The 19,998-nt window shown below is 47.1% G+C and overlaps 1 protein-coding gene and 1 long non-coding RNA gene across 6 annotated transcripts in view; both read left to right on the top strand.

Annotated features, from left to right (window-relative positions):
- ephb2b (eph receptor B2b) overlaps positions 1-3,041 on the top strand; it is a 79,454-nt gene extending 76,413 nt beyond the window's left edge. For all 4 annotated transcript variants that reach the window (XM_057029516.1, XM_057029514.1, XM_057029515.1 and 1 more), the window contains exon 16: positions 221-3,041. In XM_057029516.1, coding sequence (XP_056885496.1) covers positions 221-329 — 109 coding nt within the window. In that variant the 3' untranslated portion in view covers positions 330-3,041. The remainder of the gene's footprint in view (positions 1-220) is intronic.
- A 7,478-nt stretch (positions 3,042-10,519) lies between these two features.
- Positions 10,520-17,627, top strand: LOC130524831 (uncharacterized). 2 transcript variants are annotated; one of them, XR_008950257.1, is made up of 3 exons: positions 10,520-10,769; positions 10,845-10,905; positions 16,578-17,627. It is a non-coding gene; the product is annotated as an uncharacterized LOC130524831 (long non-coding RNA). The 2 variants fall into 2 exon arrangements; XR_008950258.1 differs by having other exon boundaries at positions 10,845-11,038.
- Positions 17,628-19,998: the final 2,371 nt, after the last annotated feature.

The following is a 19,998-nucleotide window of genomic DNA, read 5'->3' as shown; positions in this document are numbered from 1 at the left end:
AGTTAGAGTAAATATTTCAGTCCAAATTTAAAAGGATGTAACTCATTAAATCTGGGATGTGTAGTTCCATCTCCTGGCGTTCCTGAGGCAGAGCAACACTCTTATTCTGGTTCACTTGTTCCCAAACCTGCCACAAGTTCAGTTAACCAGTCTAAACTAGTCCTTCCTCCCGCGATAGGGGGGGTGGGTGGCTAACACCTGCGCCTGTCTGTCCTCACAGGGATATCCTGCGGGTCGGCGTGACGCTAGCAGGCCACCAGAAGAAGATCCTCAACAGTGTCCAGATGATGCGTGCACAGATGAACCAGATCCAGTCGGTGGAGGTTTGACCCTCCCAGGAGAGCTGGGGGGGGGGGAGAACTGGGTGTGGAGGATTTGTTTCTTCCCCCTCCACACACACACACACACCTTAGTCCACTTCCCCCTTCCCCCGTCATCCCCTGCACACCCCCACAGTCTCGGTTCTCCCGGATCAGCTGCGGACGGTCATGGATTCATCGTGGGGGGGGGGGGGGGCGGAGGGTCTGAATCAACCGGCGAGGCGTTTTATAATCTTCCACCCATTTTTATTTTGTTGGTGAAAGTTGCTTTTTTGATTTAATTGTTCTAATAATTTTGTAAAGAATTTTTTAAAAGTATAAACTGCAAAAAGGGTGTGTCTAAGTTTCTGGGGTGGGGGGGTGGGGGGGTGTACACCCTTCAAATGCTACCCTTCAAAAGGGCAGAGGAAGAACGGAAGGCCCGGACGCCTCCGGGAGGACAAACTGCAGCGACGGAAGCAGGAGCTGCGGCGGGCGACCGCGGGCGAGGACACGGAAATGAGGCAGACGTCCACCCTGTCCTCCGGCGGCGCTCCAGAAAAAGACACTTGTCCTTCATGGCGAGCCATTTTTTCTACGGTGTGTGTGGACTTGATGAAGAGCCCGTCTCGCTGTGCTTCCTCTCATGACGACCCCCCCCCCCCACCAGGTTTCCCATCACGATCCTGTACTGTACATATCAGGTGCACGTGAGCTGCCGCAGCATGACTGGGGGCTCGTTCGCTGTCTTTATTTTGATGAATAAAATTTAAAAAGAAAAAAGAAAAAATGTGGGGCAATAAATGAGCTCCTGGGCAGATTCCAACCACATGAAACAGGTTCTACTGTTTCCATGCATGGTGCACATGCAGTAAGCCCTGTCCTTCACGTGCACATGGAGCCCGTGTTTGATAGCATGCTGACTCAGCGGTTCACTTCACACCACTTGGGTTTGGTGAGAGCTTGGGATCCACTTGGGATCCACCCTTTAGTCTTTCAGCTAAAGAAAAGAAGGATTTAGAACTTCCGTATGGATATTTTTCATTAGTTTTCCGCTTTTTTTCCCTCCTTTACGTCATCTGTTGTATTCTAACAAAGTCTGGCGCTTCCATCAGACCTTTTGGAACCTGCACAACTCCACATCGACGGTCTCCTTGGTCTGTTTCCTGTCGTGAGCAGAACCTTCCTTTATTAGATGGTTGGAGTGTGGGCGTGGCTGCTCTCCCGCCGGCTGGGTCGCCTGTCACACACCTGTGCGCCGCTCCCGGCTCCCAGCCTGGGTGGGTTCAGGAGCAGCCGGTGACGCGGGGCTACAGAGAAAACCCAGCCGTTACCTGTCGTGGGCCCTCCGTTCGGGGGTCAGGAGGGTCCTTCCCTGTTGCCGGAATATTTCCCTGGAAGCTTTTCTGACGTGTGAAACCAGAGGAGGAGACTCACGGCTGGGAGGCGACTGCGTAGCGATGCTGGGACCTAAATGCTCTCCACGCTCATTAAAGCTCATTCAACACTGCCAAGACTTTAGCTACTACTCGAGCGATTAGCCTTCCACTTAGCTCGACGCAACAAACTAATTCAGGCTGTGAACCCTTGGGGTGGCCAGGGGATTGCTGTGGCCCTCTGCAGGGGCTCCGTTGGGATGTGAGATGCTTCAGGAGGATCATCGCAGTATTTATGTGCCATTTAACTTCAGAGGCCCAATGGAGACGTACTGTTGCAGCCCTCGAGGAGAGATCTCCTTTACATCAGCAGGCTGGGGGCCTTTATTCCGACCAAAGCTCGAGCCATTCCAAAAGGAAAAAAGCAGATGTTTGTGAGGGACCTTTCATGTGCTGCTTACTCTTAAACAATATCTCTGAAATCGGGCTTCATGTTCGCTTGAGGTGAACCTGGTTTCCACAGGGCAAAAAGCAGCTCGTCCATCCTCCATCACAGGGAAATCTAGATCCACTCGCCGTGAACGTGCACAGTGGAGTCGTGGACTGAATCGTATATTTTCCCTTGAATAATAATTTTAAAAGAAACTTCTTCTTTTTTTTTTTACAATTGTAAAGTTGTTTTAAAAAAACCCAACAAGTAACAGAAGCCCAACTCCTGTAAAGTTTACAGTTCTCCTTTGTAAATGAAACGAAACTTTGTTAACCGACCAGTTTTCCAAGTAAACTTGCTGGAATTTCTCCTCCTTTCACAGCAGAGTTGTTAGAAAAATCACCACGTGCCCTTTTGTGAAGGACAAGGGGAAGCAGTTGGGTCTGGGTCGGGCTGGATCAAACTGCCCCCCTGGGGCGCAGCTCTGAAAATGGCTCCTGTTCCATGAGCGGCAGCACTGGAGCGCCCCCTGCTGCCGCGGTGGGGGGGTGGACAGCTTCAGCTGCAGAGGTGCTCAGAACAAACCACCGCTGCCCACCCAGCTGGATGGAGCTATTGTCAAGGCCCCCCTCCCCTGTCAGGCTGTGTGCTGCCCCCGTTGCCCCCCCCCCCTCCCCACGACCACTGTGACCCTGGCCCGGGACGGACGGAGATCTTCACACAGGCCCCCTTATCCTGTTCCTTTGGCCAACATTTTAGACCAGAGCCGGTTCAGACTACTGTGATCCAGATCCTGTATTTCTGTACAAATGTATATTGATTGTAACCCTGTGAATGATGTAACAATTTCCTTATTTGTAATATTGTCATTGGTTTATTTTCTAAAAATGGAAAAGCCCAACTTGAATCTCCTCAATAAAAAACTGTCATGAAGCAGCCATTCACTGTTAATCCGCTCTTACCGGCAGAAGAATTAGTCATTCTTTGATTGATTATTTATTATTGATGGTCAACTCCCACCATTTTGAGGGGATTCTCCTCCTCCCGCTTCCCCTCCTCCTCCGGCACGCCTCACACCCCCCACAGGTGACTGGAGTGTGTTATCGAGCAGGTGAGAAGCTGGCGAGTGTGTGAGAAATAGCACGTTAGAATTTCTCGTTTTTATTAAAATTAGATTTGTGATTTAATGACGTATGCAGGTTTTTTTTAGAGGCTAGTAAAGAAAATAATTAAACTAAATAATAATGTATATTTTTGGTCATTACAACATTAAAAAAACTGCAAATGCTAATTTTATTGATTGATTTTATTGATTTAATGATTTTTTCAATGGCTGTTAAAATAGTTTTAGCTTTAAATGAGGTTTAAAAGGCCTTTTAAAGGCCAATTGATCAAACCCGCCTTTTTCGGGGCATTTTTGATTCTCTAAAAATGGAGGTTTTCCGCTCACATGAGTTGATCCTCCCACGTGCGCTCAGCATCACACGTGTCACGTGAATATTTAAAAAAGAAAATGTCCTTTGGTTTTCGTTCCCCTCTGGGAAATCATGAAACATCATCAAGAATAATTCATTTATTCGCTTTAATGCACATTAAGAAATTTGCCCCCCCCCAAATAATTTTATTTTTTAGCTATTATCGCGTCCACAGGGGACTGAGCAATCTAAATAAAAACATCCAAATGTTAATAGCTTCGACAGCAGGACGGGTTCCTGCTACACATCATTAGCAGGTCGTTATTGATCAGCTACAATCAAATCAGACAAGAATATTCAGATTGGAGTTCAGATGAATTCAAATAAAATATGAGTACATGTTTCTCTCAAAGAGGGGTGGAAAGCGTTGGGATTTCTGTGAATAAAGATGAATTCCCACTGATGGTTGAGGGTTCGACGCCCTGGCCAACACAGAGGGGTGAAGGGAATTGTTCCGGCTTCCCATTTGTCTAAAAAATAACAATCAATTCTTCTCAAGATGTCCGAAACGAATGTGCTCAGATACTACGCATTTGTAAATGAACCGTTTTAAAAGAGCGTTTCTCAAACGTCAGGTTAAATAAATTAAGACAGAACCCACATTTGAGACCTGTCTGGGGGGGGGGTTAGGTCAAACTGGGGTCCACACACTCCTCTGTGTGGAGATCCAGACTCCTGCAAATTGTTCTGTGGGTTTACGTCAGAAGTGATTAGAGCAGCAGTGCCGCCGTGGCCCCCCCCTGCCTGCCTCCCCGCCTCCCAGCCTCCGTTCTTCTGAGCGGGGGTCAGGCTCCCTTCACCTCGCCCAGAGATTTTCAAACCTCATTAGCAGCAGACGTGCGAAAGGCTGGAGACCTCGGCCTGACCTGCCGGGGAATGGTGTGTGTGTTAAAAGGCTTCTCTGGGGGGGGTGGGGTGGGGGGTACTTGTTCACCAGCCCTCCCCCCCTGACTCCACCGAGGCCACCCTACAGGCCCCGGTGCTCCTCCTGCTGCTGTGTGACGAAAAGGGTCTTTAAGTTGGCCACAGGTGAACGAACACTTAAATGGTGCTGCGGTGGGGCACGGGGAGGGGAGGGGTTCAAAGTTCTTGGTCCCTCTTCAAAATGTCACCAGGGTCATTTTTGAGTTGAAGGTCTTCCTGGTGCTCAATAAAGGAGCTTGACTGAGTTCCAGCTCTTCCAGTCTCTGACGAGGTCAAACAAGGGGAAGGAGTTCACGCTCGCCTTACGTCAGGTCTCCAAATGGGTCAGAACTGTCACGGACCATCTCCATCATGTGTGGAGAGAAGATTTCCGGTTGAATTAAACATGGACAGATGAGGGACGGCACCCGTATGCCCAAGACTCCGACCGCTCCAAGACTCTCTCTGTCTCCAGGGCGACCGAGAGCCGGGCTCCAGAACCCGATCGCATCTCTGGATCAGACTCCTGCCGGTACCTGGATCGGGTGGATAAGCAGGAGCAGCAGCAGAGGAGCAGTCTGTGTAGCAGACGTAGACGTGCACAAACACATGCACACCTGCACGGGCAACTCAAACACACAGTCGACCCAAACCAGTAGTGACGTAAAAACAGTAAAATCAATCAATCAAGCAATATAAAGACCCAAAACTGAGAAACTCACAGGGCGGAGTTAAATAAAGGGTATAAAAGCTAACCAAGTTAACCAGGTTAGTGAAAACCAGAGTAAACTTTGAAAAACATCAACAGTCTCTGTTCCAGAACCCATAAATAATAAATAATAATTAATAACTAATAATAAAACCCACATAAATAATTGTTTTATAGTAGGCTTGGGGTCCGTGAGGGTTAAAAAGGTTACAAACTATATAATTTCAAGTTATGAAAATACAGGCCAACAAATTAGATTAGTTTAGATAAGACATAGAGTATTAAAACGACGGACGCGGAACCGTCGTGGCAACACTGACACCTACTGGACACTTGTGAGTATTACAACATATCAAGGGCCTTAAATCCGGTCAGATTTTCTGAACGAGACTCAAAAAGACGAGTTGTGTGATGAAATGACGTACTTAAAATACTTCACTTGTATAAAGAGTTACACAAGATTTTAAACACCCTATAATGTGATGAAAAACATCCCAAAATTTACATCAGTTTCAAACGTTTTCTTTAAGAAAGAAATCAGTTGTTCCACTTATTTTACTAAATTGATCATAAATGCATTAAATCTGCGCAAATGTGTTTTGTTTTGTTTTTTCCTTTGATTTCCGTGCAAAATTTGGAATTTGATCAGCATGTGTGTTTTCATTGCATCCATTTCCAGAACAAAATTAACTAAATACGGTGACCCCAAACCCCCTGTTATAAAGTTAATGTTTTTATATAAAATAGTTAATCTTCCAAATGTCAAGGGATGCCCAAGTTTCTGGACTATATGTCGCTCCGGAGTTTAAGTCGCACTAGCGAAAAATGCACAATAAAGAAGAAAAATAGATACATAATTCGCACTGGACAATGTCGCATTTTGGGGGAAAATTTATTTGATAAAATCCGAGACCAAGTACATACATTTCATCTTGAAAGGCAATTAGCATGGATTAGCAATAGGGTTACGGTATGCTAACGTAACAAATTCAGCTACATGACCCACAACGAACTGAGTACGTATCTGCTTTGTTAACGTAACATATTAGTTATTCAGATAACTATAGCATAAAGAACATCCAAGCAAGTTTACTAAACAATCAAGTCTAACTCCATAGACGAAGCACCGCTTCTTCTTCTGCGTCGCTAAAGGAACTCGTTCTTCAGTACACACGCCTAGAGCGCCCCCTTGTGGTTGTCAGTGAAAATAACGAACATGTGAAATTCTGTAATAATGTATTTATTTAAGTCGCTCGGAAGTACAAGTCGCACCCCCTGACAAACTATGAAAAAAAGTGTGACTTATAGTCCGGAAAATACGGTATTTATTTTTTAGCATACAGAGGTTGCAGTTAATTTGGTTCATCCAGCAGGGGGCCGATATACAACTACAAACAAAAGTGGCTTTTCTGCCTTCCAGTTCAGATGGGTGATGCCAAGAGTCAGGCTTTCAAATTAACTGGAGCCATATTTTGGTTTAGGATTCATTAATAACTTGGAGTGGTAGACTGCTGCCACTCCCCCTCCTTGACCAGTAACACGAGGAATATGATAATTAAGATGGGTAGGAGGAGTAGATTTATTTAAGCTAACATACTCCTCCTCCTGAAGCCAGGTCTCTTTGGTTTGTTGTTGGAAGGAGTGGAGGACTGCATTGTATGTGGGTGATAGGAAGTGCCTCAGGCCACCACCTCTGTTTAAGGATGGTTTTTCCACATGGATAGCGTCCTTGACACCCCTCTCCAACCAGCGGTCTTCTCTGGCCAGTACCCGTACTTGGCTGTCCTCGAAGGAGTGCCCGCTTTCCTTTAAGTGTAAGTGGACTGCTGAGTCCTGACCTGAAGAGGTGGCACGTCTTGAGGTGATTTGAGAATGCTTCGAATTCTTGTGTTTGAATTTTGACCCAGGTGTCGTCCACATATCTGAACCAGTGGCTTGGTGCATTTCCTGTGAAGGATGTCAGGGCCTGGGATTCCGCCTTCTCCATGTATAGATTGGCAACTATGGGGGATACTGGTGAGCCCATGACACAGCCATGTTTCTGCCTTTAGAAGCCTTCTCTGTACTGGAAATAGGTGGTGTTCAAACACAGGTCCAGCATGGTGAAGATTTGGGCCGGTGTTAAGGCTGTTCTTTCTGGAAGATTCTTGTCCAATAGAAGGTGCTTGTGGATGGTGTCTATGGCGCTGGCGGTGGGGATGCACGTGAAGAGTGACGTGACATCTTGGATACCATAGTCTCTTCTGGATGTAGTTTGAGTCCACTGACCTTTTTAGCAAAGTCTTGGCAGTTTCGATGTGGTGTGGGGGTGATTCCTGTCTTTAATATATTTTGCCAACATGGACAAATGGGGAATTTTTTGCAGGTGTCTTTGCGTAAAAACATGGACAAAAATGGATTTAAAGATTCTGAATGCTCACTTGCATGAGAGAAGTTCAATCCACACACGTGTGATCACTTCTGCTTGTTAATCTAAACTTGAACTCACCAGTCTTTATCTAACACTCTTTATCTATGGGTGACAAGTGACCTGAAGGCCCTTTTGAACGAGAAGAAGAGGGCCTTCACTGCTGGAGACCCGGCTGAGCTCAGGAGAGTACAAAGGGAACTGAAACGCAGTCTGAAGGAGAGCAAGGACGCCTATAGGAAGAAGCTGGAGGAGAGACTGGAGAGGAACCAGACCAGGGATGTTTGGAGTGGGATGAGGACAATCACTGGATTCCAGAAGAAAGGAATACGCTCAGCCGATGGGAACATGGACCAAGCTAATGAGTTGAACCAGTTTTTCAACAGGTTTGATTCTAGCTCCCCCTCCCCCAGCTGTCCCAATATTCCTCTGGATAACAATGGGTCCCCTTCACACCTCCCAGAGCCCCGAACACCTCTGCCAACTTCTTCCCCCTCCCCCCTGCTGACACCCTACATAGATACCAACATGTCACCCATCCCCCCGACAGGACTATCCTTCACGTCTGGCCAGGTGAGGAGAGAGCTGGAGAGGCTCAACCAGAGAAAGGCTGCTGGACCGGACGGCATCAGCCCACAAATGCTGAGGAACTGCTCCAGGCAGCTGTGTGGAATACTGCAGCACCTGTTCAACCAGAGCATTCATCTTCAGAGGATCCCAGTGCTTTGGAAGACATCCTGCCTGGTCCCGGTGCCAAAGAAGACCCATCCTGTGGCACCAAGTGACTACAGGCCAATAGCACTGACCTCCCACATTATGAAGGTCATGGAGCGGCTGGTGCTGTCCCACCTCAGACCTCTGGTGAGTCCCTTTCAGGACCCTCTGCAGTTTGCCTATCAGCCCAAGGTGGGGGTTGATGACGCGGTAATATACTTGCTAAAGAGGGCTTACTCCTCCTTGGACAGACTAAACACCACAGTGCGGGTCATGTTCTTTGACTTCTCTTCTGCCTTCAACACCATCCAGCCAAGACTGCTGAGGGCTAAGTTGGAGAAGATGCAGATGGATGCTCCCCTTGTTTCTTGGATCGAGGACTACCTGACAGGTCGACCACAGTTTGTGAGACTGCGGAGCTGTGTGTGACCCCCTGATGAGCAACACAGGAGCTCCCCAAGGAACTGTGCTCTCCCCCTTTCTGTTCACCACCTACACAGCTGACCTCCAGTACCACTCTGAGACATGTCACCTCCAGAAGTACTCTGATGACACAGTAATAGTTGGATGTGTGGAGAATGGACAAGAGGATGAATACAGGGACCTTGTGGAGAGTTTTGTTAGGTGGAGGAGGGAGAACCTTCTGCAGCTCAATGTGACCAAGATGAAGGAGATAGTGGTGGATTTCAGTAAAAGCAAGTCCCCACCCTCCCCAGTCTGCATTAGTGGGAAAGATGTGGAAATAGTCCCATCTTACAGGTTCCTGGGTGTTCAGCTGGACAAACTGGAGTGGTCCACAAACACCGATGCTGTCTACAAGAAGGCCATGAGCAGACTCTATTTCCTCAGGAGACTCAGGTCCTTCAGTGTTTGCAGCAGGATGCTCCACATGTTCTACCAGTGTGTCATGGCTAGCACCATCTTCTTTGCTGTAGTGTGCTGGGCAGCAGGCATTAAAGCTAAGGATGCCAACAGACTTAACAAACTCATCAAAAAGGCAGGGTCTGTTGTTGGCTGTAAACTTGCAAACTTGGACAAGCTGGTGAGGGGCAGGATGGTGTTAAAAGTGCGGACAATACTGTACAATCCCTCCCACCTCCTCCATAACACAGTGGACAAACTGAGAAGCAGCTTCAGCAGCAGACTCCTGCAGCCTCGCTGCTCTAAGGAACGGTACAGGAAGTCGTTCCTGCCGTCCGTCGTTAGAATGTATAATTCATCCTTCTCTGTCAGAGCTGAGCTCTCTTGACTGGATTTATGCATCAGCTCAGGTGCCCTCCAAACCCATTTAATTACAATAATTGTTTAATGTTTATGTTGTAATTTGATTTCTATATTATTCTATATTTATGTAAATATGCTTATAATTTATTATTGTTTTTATTTCTATGCCTCCGTTCTAATCTTATTTGTATTTTATTTATTCTATTTCTATACTTTGTAAATACACCTGCTGCTATTTGTGTCAATACACTACAGTTATATCCCTCCATGTCTAGGCTGCTATTACAATTCAATTTCCCTACGGGGATGAATAAAGTAAATCTTGAATCTTAAATCTTGAATTTTATCTGCCTGTTTTGCAAGGTATCAAAAGTCCACCACCAGAGGGCGCTGTTTGATAGAAGCTATTTTTCCCTGCTAAAGAACAAGTCACCTTCCGAGGACTGCAGCGGTTTAAAGGAGACAGGAGAGGAGGAAGACAGGAGAGGAGGAAAAGAAGAGGAGAAAGACAGGAGAGGAGGAAGACAGAGAGGAGGAAGACTGAAGAGGAGAAGACAGGAGAGGAGGAAGACATGAGAGGAGGAAGACAGAGAGGAGGAAGACAGGAGAGGAGGAAAAGAAGAGGAGAAAGACAGGAGAGGAGGAAGACTGAAGAGGAGGAAGACAGGAGAGGACGAAGACAGGAGAGGAGGAAGACATGAGAGGAGGAAGACAGGAGAGGAGGAAGACTGAAGAGGAGGAAGACTGAAGAGGAGGAAGACAGGAGAGGAGGAAGACAGGAGTGGGGAGAAGAATAATAGAATTGTTTTGACTAGTATCAGCAGGGGAGAGTATCCTGCCCCCTCCAAATCACCACTTCAATCCATCTTACACTCACATGTCTGTGCTCCTGACACACACACACACACACACACACACACACACACACACACACGCACATGCACACACACACACACACACACACACACACAACACACACACACACACACACACACACACACACACACACACACACACACACACACACACTCCGGTTAGACCATCATTTGCCAGGCATGACGGTGTTGTGATTACTAACAGGGGATCTTTGAGCGACTGCAGAGCAGCCTGCTGCAGCTCCTGTGGAGCTGACGTCTACCAGACTGGAGGAGAACTGATGGGGACATTTATTGCTCTCAGATTTTCCTCCACTGAAGCTCAAATCCTGCTTTTAGAGGGACCGACGTACGGAGGTGAGACACTTACTGCCCTGGCATGTGCAGCATCAGTAAATGACAGACCCCGAGCGTCTCCTTTTGTCCTCTCAGGTTTCCAACCCGGCGTCATTAAAGAGAATCTCTTCTGGAGTGAGGAGCAGAGGGATGAAAGGTAGAAAGATGCGTCCCACAGACAGAATGGTTTGAACGTGCATACGCTCCATCTGATAACGACATGTCATAAACCACGTGATGACTCCTCTCTGACCTTTGCCTGTGTCCCTCCCCGGCGGTCGTCAGCAAAGGTCAGGTGTTAATCGGATGAAACTGTGTATTTCCCTCCTGAAACAAACAACAACATCAAATTGTTATATACTGGGAAATGTGCAAATTGATGTAATATAAACGATAATCCTCAAATATAATAATGGCTGGAGGAGCTACTACCCAAGGTGGCTAATTATAACATAGCTTCTATATTGTTCCAAAATGTCAATATTGGTCTTGAGTGTGTGTGTGTGTGTGTGTGTGTGTGGGGGGGGGGGGGGTTACCGATACCTTACGCTCGCAGACACCCAGGTGCCAAGGTACCCTTGAGCAAGCTACCAATGATGACACATGGCCCCACAATGAGCTGCTCACTCCTGCCTTCTTCCTGATCCAGCTGGGCTAGTTGGGATCCACCCAGTTTTTAGCTGGGATCCACCCAGTTTTTGGCTGGGATCCACCCAGTTTTTTTCACATCATTCAACAATTAAAGTAATGAAAAGAGAATTTCCATCATCAGTTCTATTGAAAAGATCATTTCTGAAGTCCTTTGATGTAATTCAATGAACAGAGAGGAATGTTGTTGTTGTTGTTGTTGTTGTTGTTGTGGATGGATGCTCTCTCTTCTGCTCTGCTCACTTTGATGATATCACATATTCTGCACACTCATTCATGTGAGAGGACCCTGCGGTTCAGGAACATGCAAAAATAGATCTGGTTCAGCTGACTGGCAAAATGGAACCAGGAATTCTGAATCCGGACCGGACTCTCGGAGAATTGTCCGTTGACCCAGGAAACTTGTTTGTTCTCGCAGACCCAGTCTGTGATTGATTTTCTTTTTTTTGAAGTTTAGCTTTTAGAGATCAGGAGAATCTGCATACATGCTAACATGCTGATGTGGGGATGAGGATGTCACATGATGCTTAATGACCTTGTCAGGCACCAGAGGGGTGGGTTTGATTGACAGGCCTTTCTGTGTGGCAGCTGCCCCTCCGCACCCCCCCACCTCCACCCCCCCAGACAGCAGCTGAAGTGCCTGGTATTAAAAAAAAAACACCACACAAGAAATTTCGAGGTCCCAGTTTTGCAATTACAGATCTCCGTCAATATCGGTTGTTTTTCCAACCGTGCACGTCATCACCTCTGATTTGATTGAGCAAATAATGGTTTGTTCACCGTGCACGCTTCTGTCCATGTAGACGGGGCACCTTGTACTTGGGAAGCCAGGCGGAAGGAACGACGGAATTCAAAGACACATTAACTTTGGATCTCCGCATATCAGAGCACGAAGAGAGAAGCTCGTGCACGTCGAACCGTGTGGAGATAGTTGCCAAGGAGATAAGTGCTGGGTGCACGAGGTGTGACTCCCTCCCTCTGTTCGTGTCACATGTAATGATTCCTACGAAAGCAGAAACGTGGCTGCTGTGGCCACAGCAGGTGTCGACGGCGTCCTGCCAGCACGCCACGCCACCCTGAGCGCTCCGTGCACGCGTGTGGGCTGCCCCAAACCGAGTATGGGCGACGTCCAACTCAAACAAATTTGGTTTCAGGTTTAGATTCATAAACGAAAGGCTGAAAATGAACTAAAATTCATTTTTAAGACATTTCTGGTGTTTCTTCTCCATATGACCCAAATCTTATGTGTTTATTCTTCTACCTCTTCCTGCAGCCATACGTTGTTGTCATACACAAGAACACTATTGTCTCTTTTGAAATGTCTGCTATCATGAGCAGCACTTTTTGGGTTTCGCCATGTTGACAATAGCCAGATGGAGGGCAAAGACTTTACTTGGAAAGCCGGTCACGCTGCCCTTTCCACTAGCACCGTTCCACACAGCCTGAGGACTGCTGGAGAAGAGGCTGTCCTTGATGTGACAGTGTGTGTGTGTGTGTGTGTGGGTGGGTGTGTTGGTGTGTGTGTGTGTGGACACAAAAGTGATGACATTTTTGTTCATTAAATTTATGAATGACTTCAGCCCAAAGACCATAGCAATGTGTTATTCACCTCGTCGCAATTGGATTTATTTATTCTTTGGGTTAATTACGGTACTTTATTAACATTATTTGTTCTTTATTGTTCATTCTTTATTTGTAAGACGATATTTGTACTTGCGGCTGTAGCATTTGGATCCAGAACTTCACAGGACTGTCATTATAGGAGCTAAATATGTTGGTGGTTGCAATGATGTAATTTATTTGCTCTGTGTGTGTGTGTGTGTGGTGTGTGTGTGTGTGTGTGTGGACACAAAAGTGATGACATTTTTGTTCATTAAATTTATGAATTACTTCAGCCCAAAGGCCATAGTAATGTGTTATTCACCTCGTCCCAATTGGATTCATTTATTCTTTGGGTTAATTACGGTACTTTATTAACATTATTTGTTCTTTATTGTTCATTATTGTTCTTTATTTGTAAGACGATATTTGTACTTGCTGCTGTTGCATTTGGATCCAGAACTTCACAGGACTGTCAGTCATTATAGGAGCTAAATATGTTGGTGGTTGCAATGATGTAATTCATTCGCTGTGTGTGTGTGTGTGTGTGTGTGTGTGTTTTGTTTATGCTCTTTAAGTTTCTGATCCAGAAAGGCAAATGCTGGGATGTGGAGCCGTGCATGCTGGCGCTGTTTGTTTTAAATTTCCATGCACAACAAGAACTTCAGTGTGTTGCAAGTGCAGGGACAGTGTGGACACTCCCGTCATCAAGCGGTGTGTGAGTGCGTGTGTGCGTGAGTGTGTGTGTCCATCACGGCCAGACGAGTCACCGGGGTGATTCAGGAGTTAAATACCTCAGCAGCTGCAGCATCAGGCTGAGCTCTTCTGTAGTGGTTTCATCCTGAAGAGGTTTCCCTGCACGTTTGATGCTGCTGCAATCCACAGAATTGGGTTTGAGGCATATAAAAAGGAAGAAATCTCACTTTTTCTGGCCTCCTGCTTTTGATTGCTGAAAAACTGGGAACTAAGCCGACTTACTCCCGACAATGGAGACCAAGTGGTGATTGGGGGTGTGCAGGGACTGAAAATTCCACCTTCTTGATCACTCAGAGACACAAGGGACACAAAAAAACCCTAAATCCGCATAAGTTTGTCCTTACTTTTTCTCAATACCTGCTGATATAATTAAAGAAAAATGAAAAATAATTTGATTCATTTACCCGACAGAAGTTAAACTGACTTTATTGATATTTAATGATGGCAAGTTAGTGAGGTTTTATTTAGGGTTGTATGCAAGGCTCTTAGTGAGCCATACAGTACAGAAGATAGCTAAAACGGCTAGTTAATATATTTACACAAACTCAGACGTCTGCAAACATGACTAAACCCTGACTGTGATACTAACACCTCCAGACAGGGAGGAGTAGGGGGTGGTGTGGGGGGAAGGGGGGTGGGGGGTGGGGGGGCAGCAGCAGCCTCAGAGCTTTGGGTTGTAGAGTGGTAATCCAAACCCAAGACCAACCAACCATCTCATTTGCCCTGGCAGTTGGCAAGAGGAGGGAGGTGTGTGTTAGTGTTGACAAGTCAGAGGAGAGTCAAAGGCTGACGGGACACACTCCTTGTCGAGCAGCAAACAACGTGACCGGGGAAAAAATAGAGCAAATGCTAACAAATAGGGGTTCTAGTCTCTGTTTTTAAGTCCTCACAGCCATTTTTTCGACTCATATCCGGGCACTAGTTCATTTGCAAGCTTTAAAATCACTCGTAGGATTTTTCCATCTTGTGGCTTCAGCACCTTCTGTGTTCATCACGCTCCCTCCTGCTGGCAGATGACACAGTTAGGAAGCTGGAAGCAATCACAGCTCATCCTGCGGGCTGACAAAGCAGCACTTATACGCACCGCTGGCCAAGAAGAGGTCAAGGCCTCGGCGTTGACGGAACTATAGGACAACATGACGCTCACAGCGCCAGGATCCCGTTAACCGCTCACACCATTTTAAATGTAACCATTCCTCGTGAAAACACCCCCACTCATGCATTTCACCTGAATCTTCCCCTGTGTATGTTGATTTCTTACAGTGTTAGAGGCGTCACCCTTTGAGATGAGGACATTTGAACTCAGAAAGTGCCCACAGCGTCCCACATAACCACCCTTCCCTCATTACTGTGTCTCTGCGAGGCTGTCTGGGTCGATGCTCCCGAGTCCTGCAGTGCTCAGCTGCCAGAGGGTGTTTACAGCGATCTTCCCATCCAGCGCACAGAACTTTAACTCAATTTGTCTGGCTATCTTCCTGGGTTCCTGGCACACAGGAGACCAATAACCAGTGCTTACACCCAGTGATCAGATGGTCGCAACACATCTAGGGAAGTTATCAATGATGGAACATAAGCAGAGGGTTCCCGGTTCGAGTCCCAGGGCAGACAACACATGGAAGGTGTTCTGGTATTAGGGGGAGGGGCCAGAACAGCTTCAGAGCACTGCCCAGGTACCCTTGAGAAAGGTACCCAACCCACAAATGCTCGATGCACCCCGAGAGGGATGAAGCGGTTAAGGAGACGAGATGAATCCAAATAACCTGTAGTGAGTCTGAATAAAAGAACTTAAATGTAACAGGATCCTGTTTGAAAAGTGCTGCATCAGCAACTGTGTCAGCCAGTTGAAGCAGGCATTTTCTTCACTACTTCTGCCTTCGCTCCATTTTTTCTGTTTTTCACTCTTTCCTCTAAAAAAGCCAAATAAATATTTCATATTTTTATGTACAAGCAAATAAATTCTTTATATTTTTAGGCATTAACTACACAGAGGCTCTGTCGTCTTGTAATAACTGCAGTTTGCAAACACACGCTGATCTCAGTCCTCACAAATATAGCACATTTTCTCTACTTCCTGTTTATTCTTTAGAGATGATGTGCATTGGGTTTTGAGAGTAATGCAAATATAATAGCTGAAACATTTTGTTCCAAGATGTAAAAGCACAGATCGCAGGCTATCAAAATGGAAAAGCACCATTTCCATGGCTGTGGGAACAGGCCTTTCTTCACACTGTGGCGTGGCACTCACTCCAGTTATTAGCAAGAGCTTTGAGAAGCTGGATCATTTCCTGTCAAGGGATCCAGAGAGGGTGCAGCAGCCGCGGCCTTCCATGATTTTAAAGACCGCGTGTCTTTCCTGGTGTCTGTGAAATGGAAGTAGTCATGATGTTTTTGGACTGTTCCGAATGTGCTCGGCCTAGTGAGTGTGGACAGTTGTGGGCTTTAGCTACACACCGAGGCTTCTGAAGCAATAATAGCTGTGAGTCACACTCGCTCACCTCCAGCTGGTAAAACTGGCTAAAGAAAGAACTCTTCCCACAGATATTAGAAGGCCAGTTAATCACACAATATGGGTTTGGAACGACAATTGTAAACAACTGAAAAACAGCTGATGTCACATTTTCTGAATATTGGACATCTTTACCTGTTTCTTTACTGTAAGTCATTAGAATTAAATCCAATTAAGCTTCATTTATATAGCATCTGTTACAGTCACATTCCTCTCTTAGGTCCTTTATAGAAACTAAATAAAAAAGCTCCCGGGAAGATATCTGTTTAAAACTTTTTGGATGTATTATTGCTAATTCCCTGTGATTTGTGTTCTGACAGGAAGAACACTGCGCTGATGCTGCCGTCAAAATTCAGAATAAAGACTTCTGCACGCTTACCTCTGGCAGCACTGACCAAGTTCCAAGTTCTCTCCCTCCCCCGTCCTATCTTTCCTTCTCCTCCTCTTTCACCCAGCATTAATCCCAGTGACCTGCTCCAGCCTCTGTAACAGGACGCTATCATCCACTGTATCAGTTCAATTGTCAAAAAATGATTAAAAAAACCCAAAAACCAAACAAGGTCTTGCTTAATATAATCTTGTAATTTTGTAGAAAAAAAAGAAAGGGGGGGTTGGGTGCAGAGCACGTATCCCTCTGTATCCCTTCCCCATGTGCCCTTGTCTAAGAGGATACCCTCTGTTGTCATCCCACTTCCTGTACTAGTGCAGGGCATGCAGCCCAGAATCCCAAATGTCAGAGGATGGCTTAAGAAGTGGCAGCTGCTCCCGCCTTTTAAATGACCGCCGCCACATTTTGAGAAGAGTTTAAAAGGACAAAGTGACATTTGCTGTGGAGTCCTCTTAACATCCTCTCGACTCCCCTCGCAGTGTTTTGCCGCCATGCCACATCGTGTTTCCTGGCCTGCTGTGACCTTTAGTTTACATCAGCTTCGCAGGCCAAACAGCACGCTGTGTTTGACATTCATCATTTATTGATGGGCTATTCATTAATACAGCAGAGGAGCGGTGAGCTTCTCTGCTCTCACACTGGCTGATCCGGGGGGGAGGGGGGGGGGGAGTTCCTCCTCCTACTGAGGGCCCACTCATACTGAGTCTGCTGGGAGCTTCACTGTTGACTGAGAATGGTTGTGACATGCAAAAAAATAACCTGCAGTGATTTCTTGGTTTGTCCTGCACTTTTCATTTTGTTGGCGTTTTACTCTCACACCTTCTCACTGTATGTGTGTGTGTGTGTGTGTGTGTGTGTGTGTGGGGGGGGGATTTAAACAACAGGTTATAATGCATTAGGAAAAGATGACTGTATAAGTTCTTATCTAACGAGATTAATTGCATCCTGGATCATTTAGTAACAGTGAAATGTATACATTATACAACCAAACTACTCTCTTATCCATAATTAATGTGTATGTAACTCCAAGGCCCATCACCTTACACTGGAGCTCCTTTAGCATGTTTAATGTTAAGGTGCTGTCACAAGAGTTTTCCCAATGACTTTGGGAGGAGGGGGGTGCGTGGGGAGTTGCTGACGTCTCCTGGGGCAATTGTCCGGCGGTGGAAAGAATACTTCCAGGAGCCCCTCAATCCTACCAACACCTATCCTCAAGGTGGAACAGAGTCAGATGACAAGGACCATCCAATTTCCGGAGCAGAAGTTGCCGAGGTAGTGAAACAGCTGCCCGGCGGCGGAGCTCCAGGAGCGGATGAGATCCGCCCGGGATATCATAAGGCTCTGGATATTGTAGGGCTGTCCTGGTTGACACGCCTCTGCAACATTACGTGGACATCTGGGGCAGTGCCCTTGGACTGGCAGACCGGGGTGGTGGTCCCTATTTTTAAGAGTGGGGACCAGAGGGTGTGTTCCAACTATAGGGGGATCACACTCCTCAGCCTCCCTGGGAAAGTCTATGCCAGGGTGCTGGAAAAGAGGATTAGGCTAAAAGTCGAAACCTCTGATCGAGGAGGAACAATGCGGGTTTCGCCCCGGTCATGGAACCACGGATCACCTCTTTACCCTTGCTGGGGTGCTTGAGGGGAGTTGGGAGTTTGCCCAACCAGTCCACATGTGTTTTGTGGACTTGGAAAAGGCTTATGACCGGGTACCCAGGAGCATCCTGTGGGGGGTGCTCCGGGAGTATGGGGTGGAAGGTCCCTTGATAAGGGCCGTCCAGTCCCTGTACCAAAGGAGCAGGAGTTTGGTCCGGATAGCCCGTTGTAAGTCGTACTCGTTCCCAGTGAGGGTTGGACTCCGCCAGGGCTGCCCTTTGTCACCGGTTCTGTTCATAATTTTTATGGACAGAATTTCTAGGTGCAGCCGGGGAGTGGAGGGTGTCGAGTTCGGTGGGTGGAAAATCTCGTCGCTGCTTTTTGCAGATGACGTAGTTCTTCTGCTGCCATCAAACAGGGACCTCCAACAAATGCTGGGACGGTTCGCGACCGAGTGTGAAGCGGCAGGGATGCGGATCAGCACCTCTAAGTCAGAGTCCATGGTCCTCGCTTGGAAAAAGGTAGAGTGTCTTCTCCGGGTTGGGGAGGAGGTCCTGCCCCAGGTGGAGGAGTTCAAGTATCTCGGGATCTTGTTCACGAGTGAGGGTAGGATGGAACGGGAGATCGACAGGCGGATTGGAGCGGCGTCAGCAGTGATGCGGGCGCTTAACTGATCCGTCGTGGTGAAGAAGGAGCTGAGCCGGAAGGCAAAGCTCTCGATTTACCGGTCGATCTACGTCCCAGTCCTCACCTATGGCCATCAGCGCTGGGTGATGACCGAAAGAACGAGATCGTGGATACAAGCGGCTGAAATTAGTTTCCTCCGCAGAGTGGCCGGGCTCAGCTTTAGAGATAGGGTGAGAAGCTCAGACATCCGGGAGGGGCTCGGAGTAGGATGCCTTCAGGACACCTCCCTTTAGAGGTGTTCCGGACATGTCCCTCCGGGAGGCGGCCTCGTGGCCGGCCCAGGACCTGGCTTGGGAGCGGCTAGGGGTTCCCCCAGAAGAGCTGATGGAAGTGGCCGGGGAGAGGGATGCCCAGGCAGCCCTCCGGAAGCTGCTGCCCCTGCGACCCAGATCCGGATAAGCGGCAGAAAACGAAACAAAACGAAACAAAACTTTGGGAGCAGGACATTTGCCCAGATGGCCTCATCAACAGAGTCACCATTGTTGTCACAAGTGCTGGCGCATATCAAGGGGATCCATCTGCATTTGAAGTGTGCCCGAGTCTGGGTCATCAAGTTCTGTAACTCGGCTGACACAGACAGGAAAGAAAAAAATAGCTGACATATTTAACATTTTCTAAGAAAAGACCAAAATAACTAGTGAGTTAACTATTATGGATCATTGTAAATGGATAGCAAACAGTAATATTTAGGCTCCAGCTCCCTCCCCACGTACCGGCAATGTAACATAGGTCAACAAAACAATAAATATATTGAAAAATTAGCATTAGTTAGTCTCCTTCAGGATGCAACTTCCCTCATCCTGGCAAAGGAATACCACCAGCACTACCAGGCCAGCTTCAGCGTCCCCATTCCTGAGGACTTTCCCAGACACACCTGGCTGGGAGCATCATGTAAACAGACGGCGACGGCTGAGGACCTCCCCCATCCCCCATCAGAAACCCAGGAGGCAGTGTAAAAGAAGAAGACCTGCTATGCCACTCATTGATCTTGTTGAATTCTTTACTCACTGGGATTGGCTGCTTCTCTGAGGAAGTGGGGGCCTATCGGACACTGCTCGTGCGTGGCGAGCC

Source organism: Takifugu flavidus, chromosome 4 (assembly GCF_003711565.1).
Source record: "Takifugu flavidus isolate HTHZ2018 chromosome 4, ASM371156v2, whole genome shotgun sequence".
Taxonomy (NCBI): Eukaryota; Metazoa; Chordata; class Actinopteri; order Tetraodontiformes; family Tetraodontidae; genus Takifugu; species Takifugu flavidus.
Note: the sequence above shows the minus strand (reverse complement) of the source record. Positions and strands in the feature narration are given on the sequence as shown.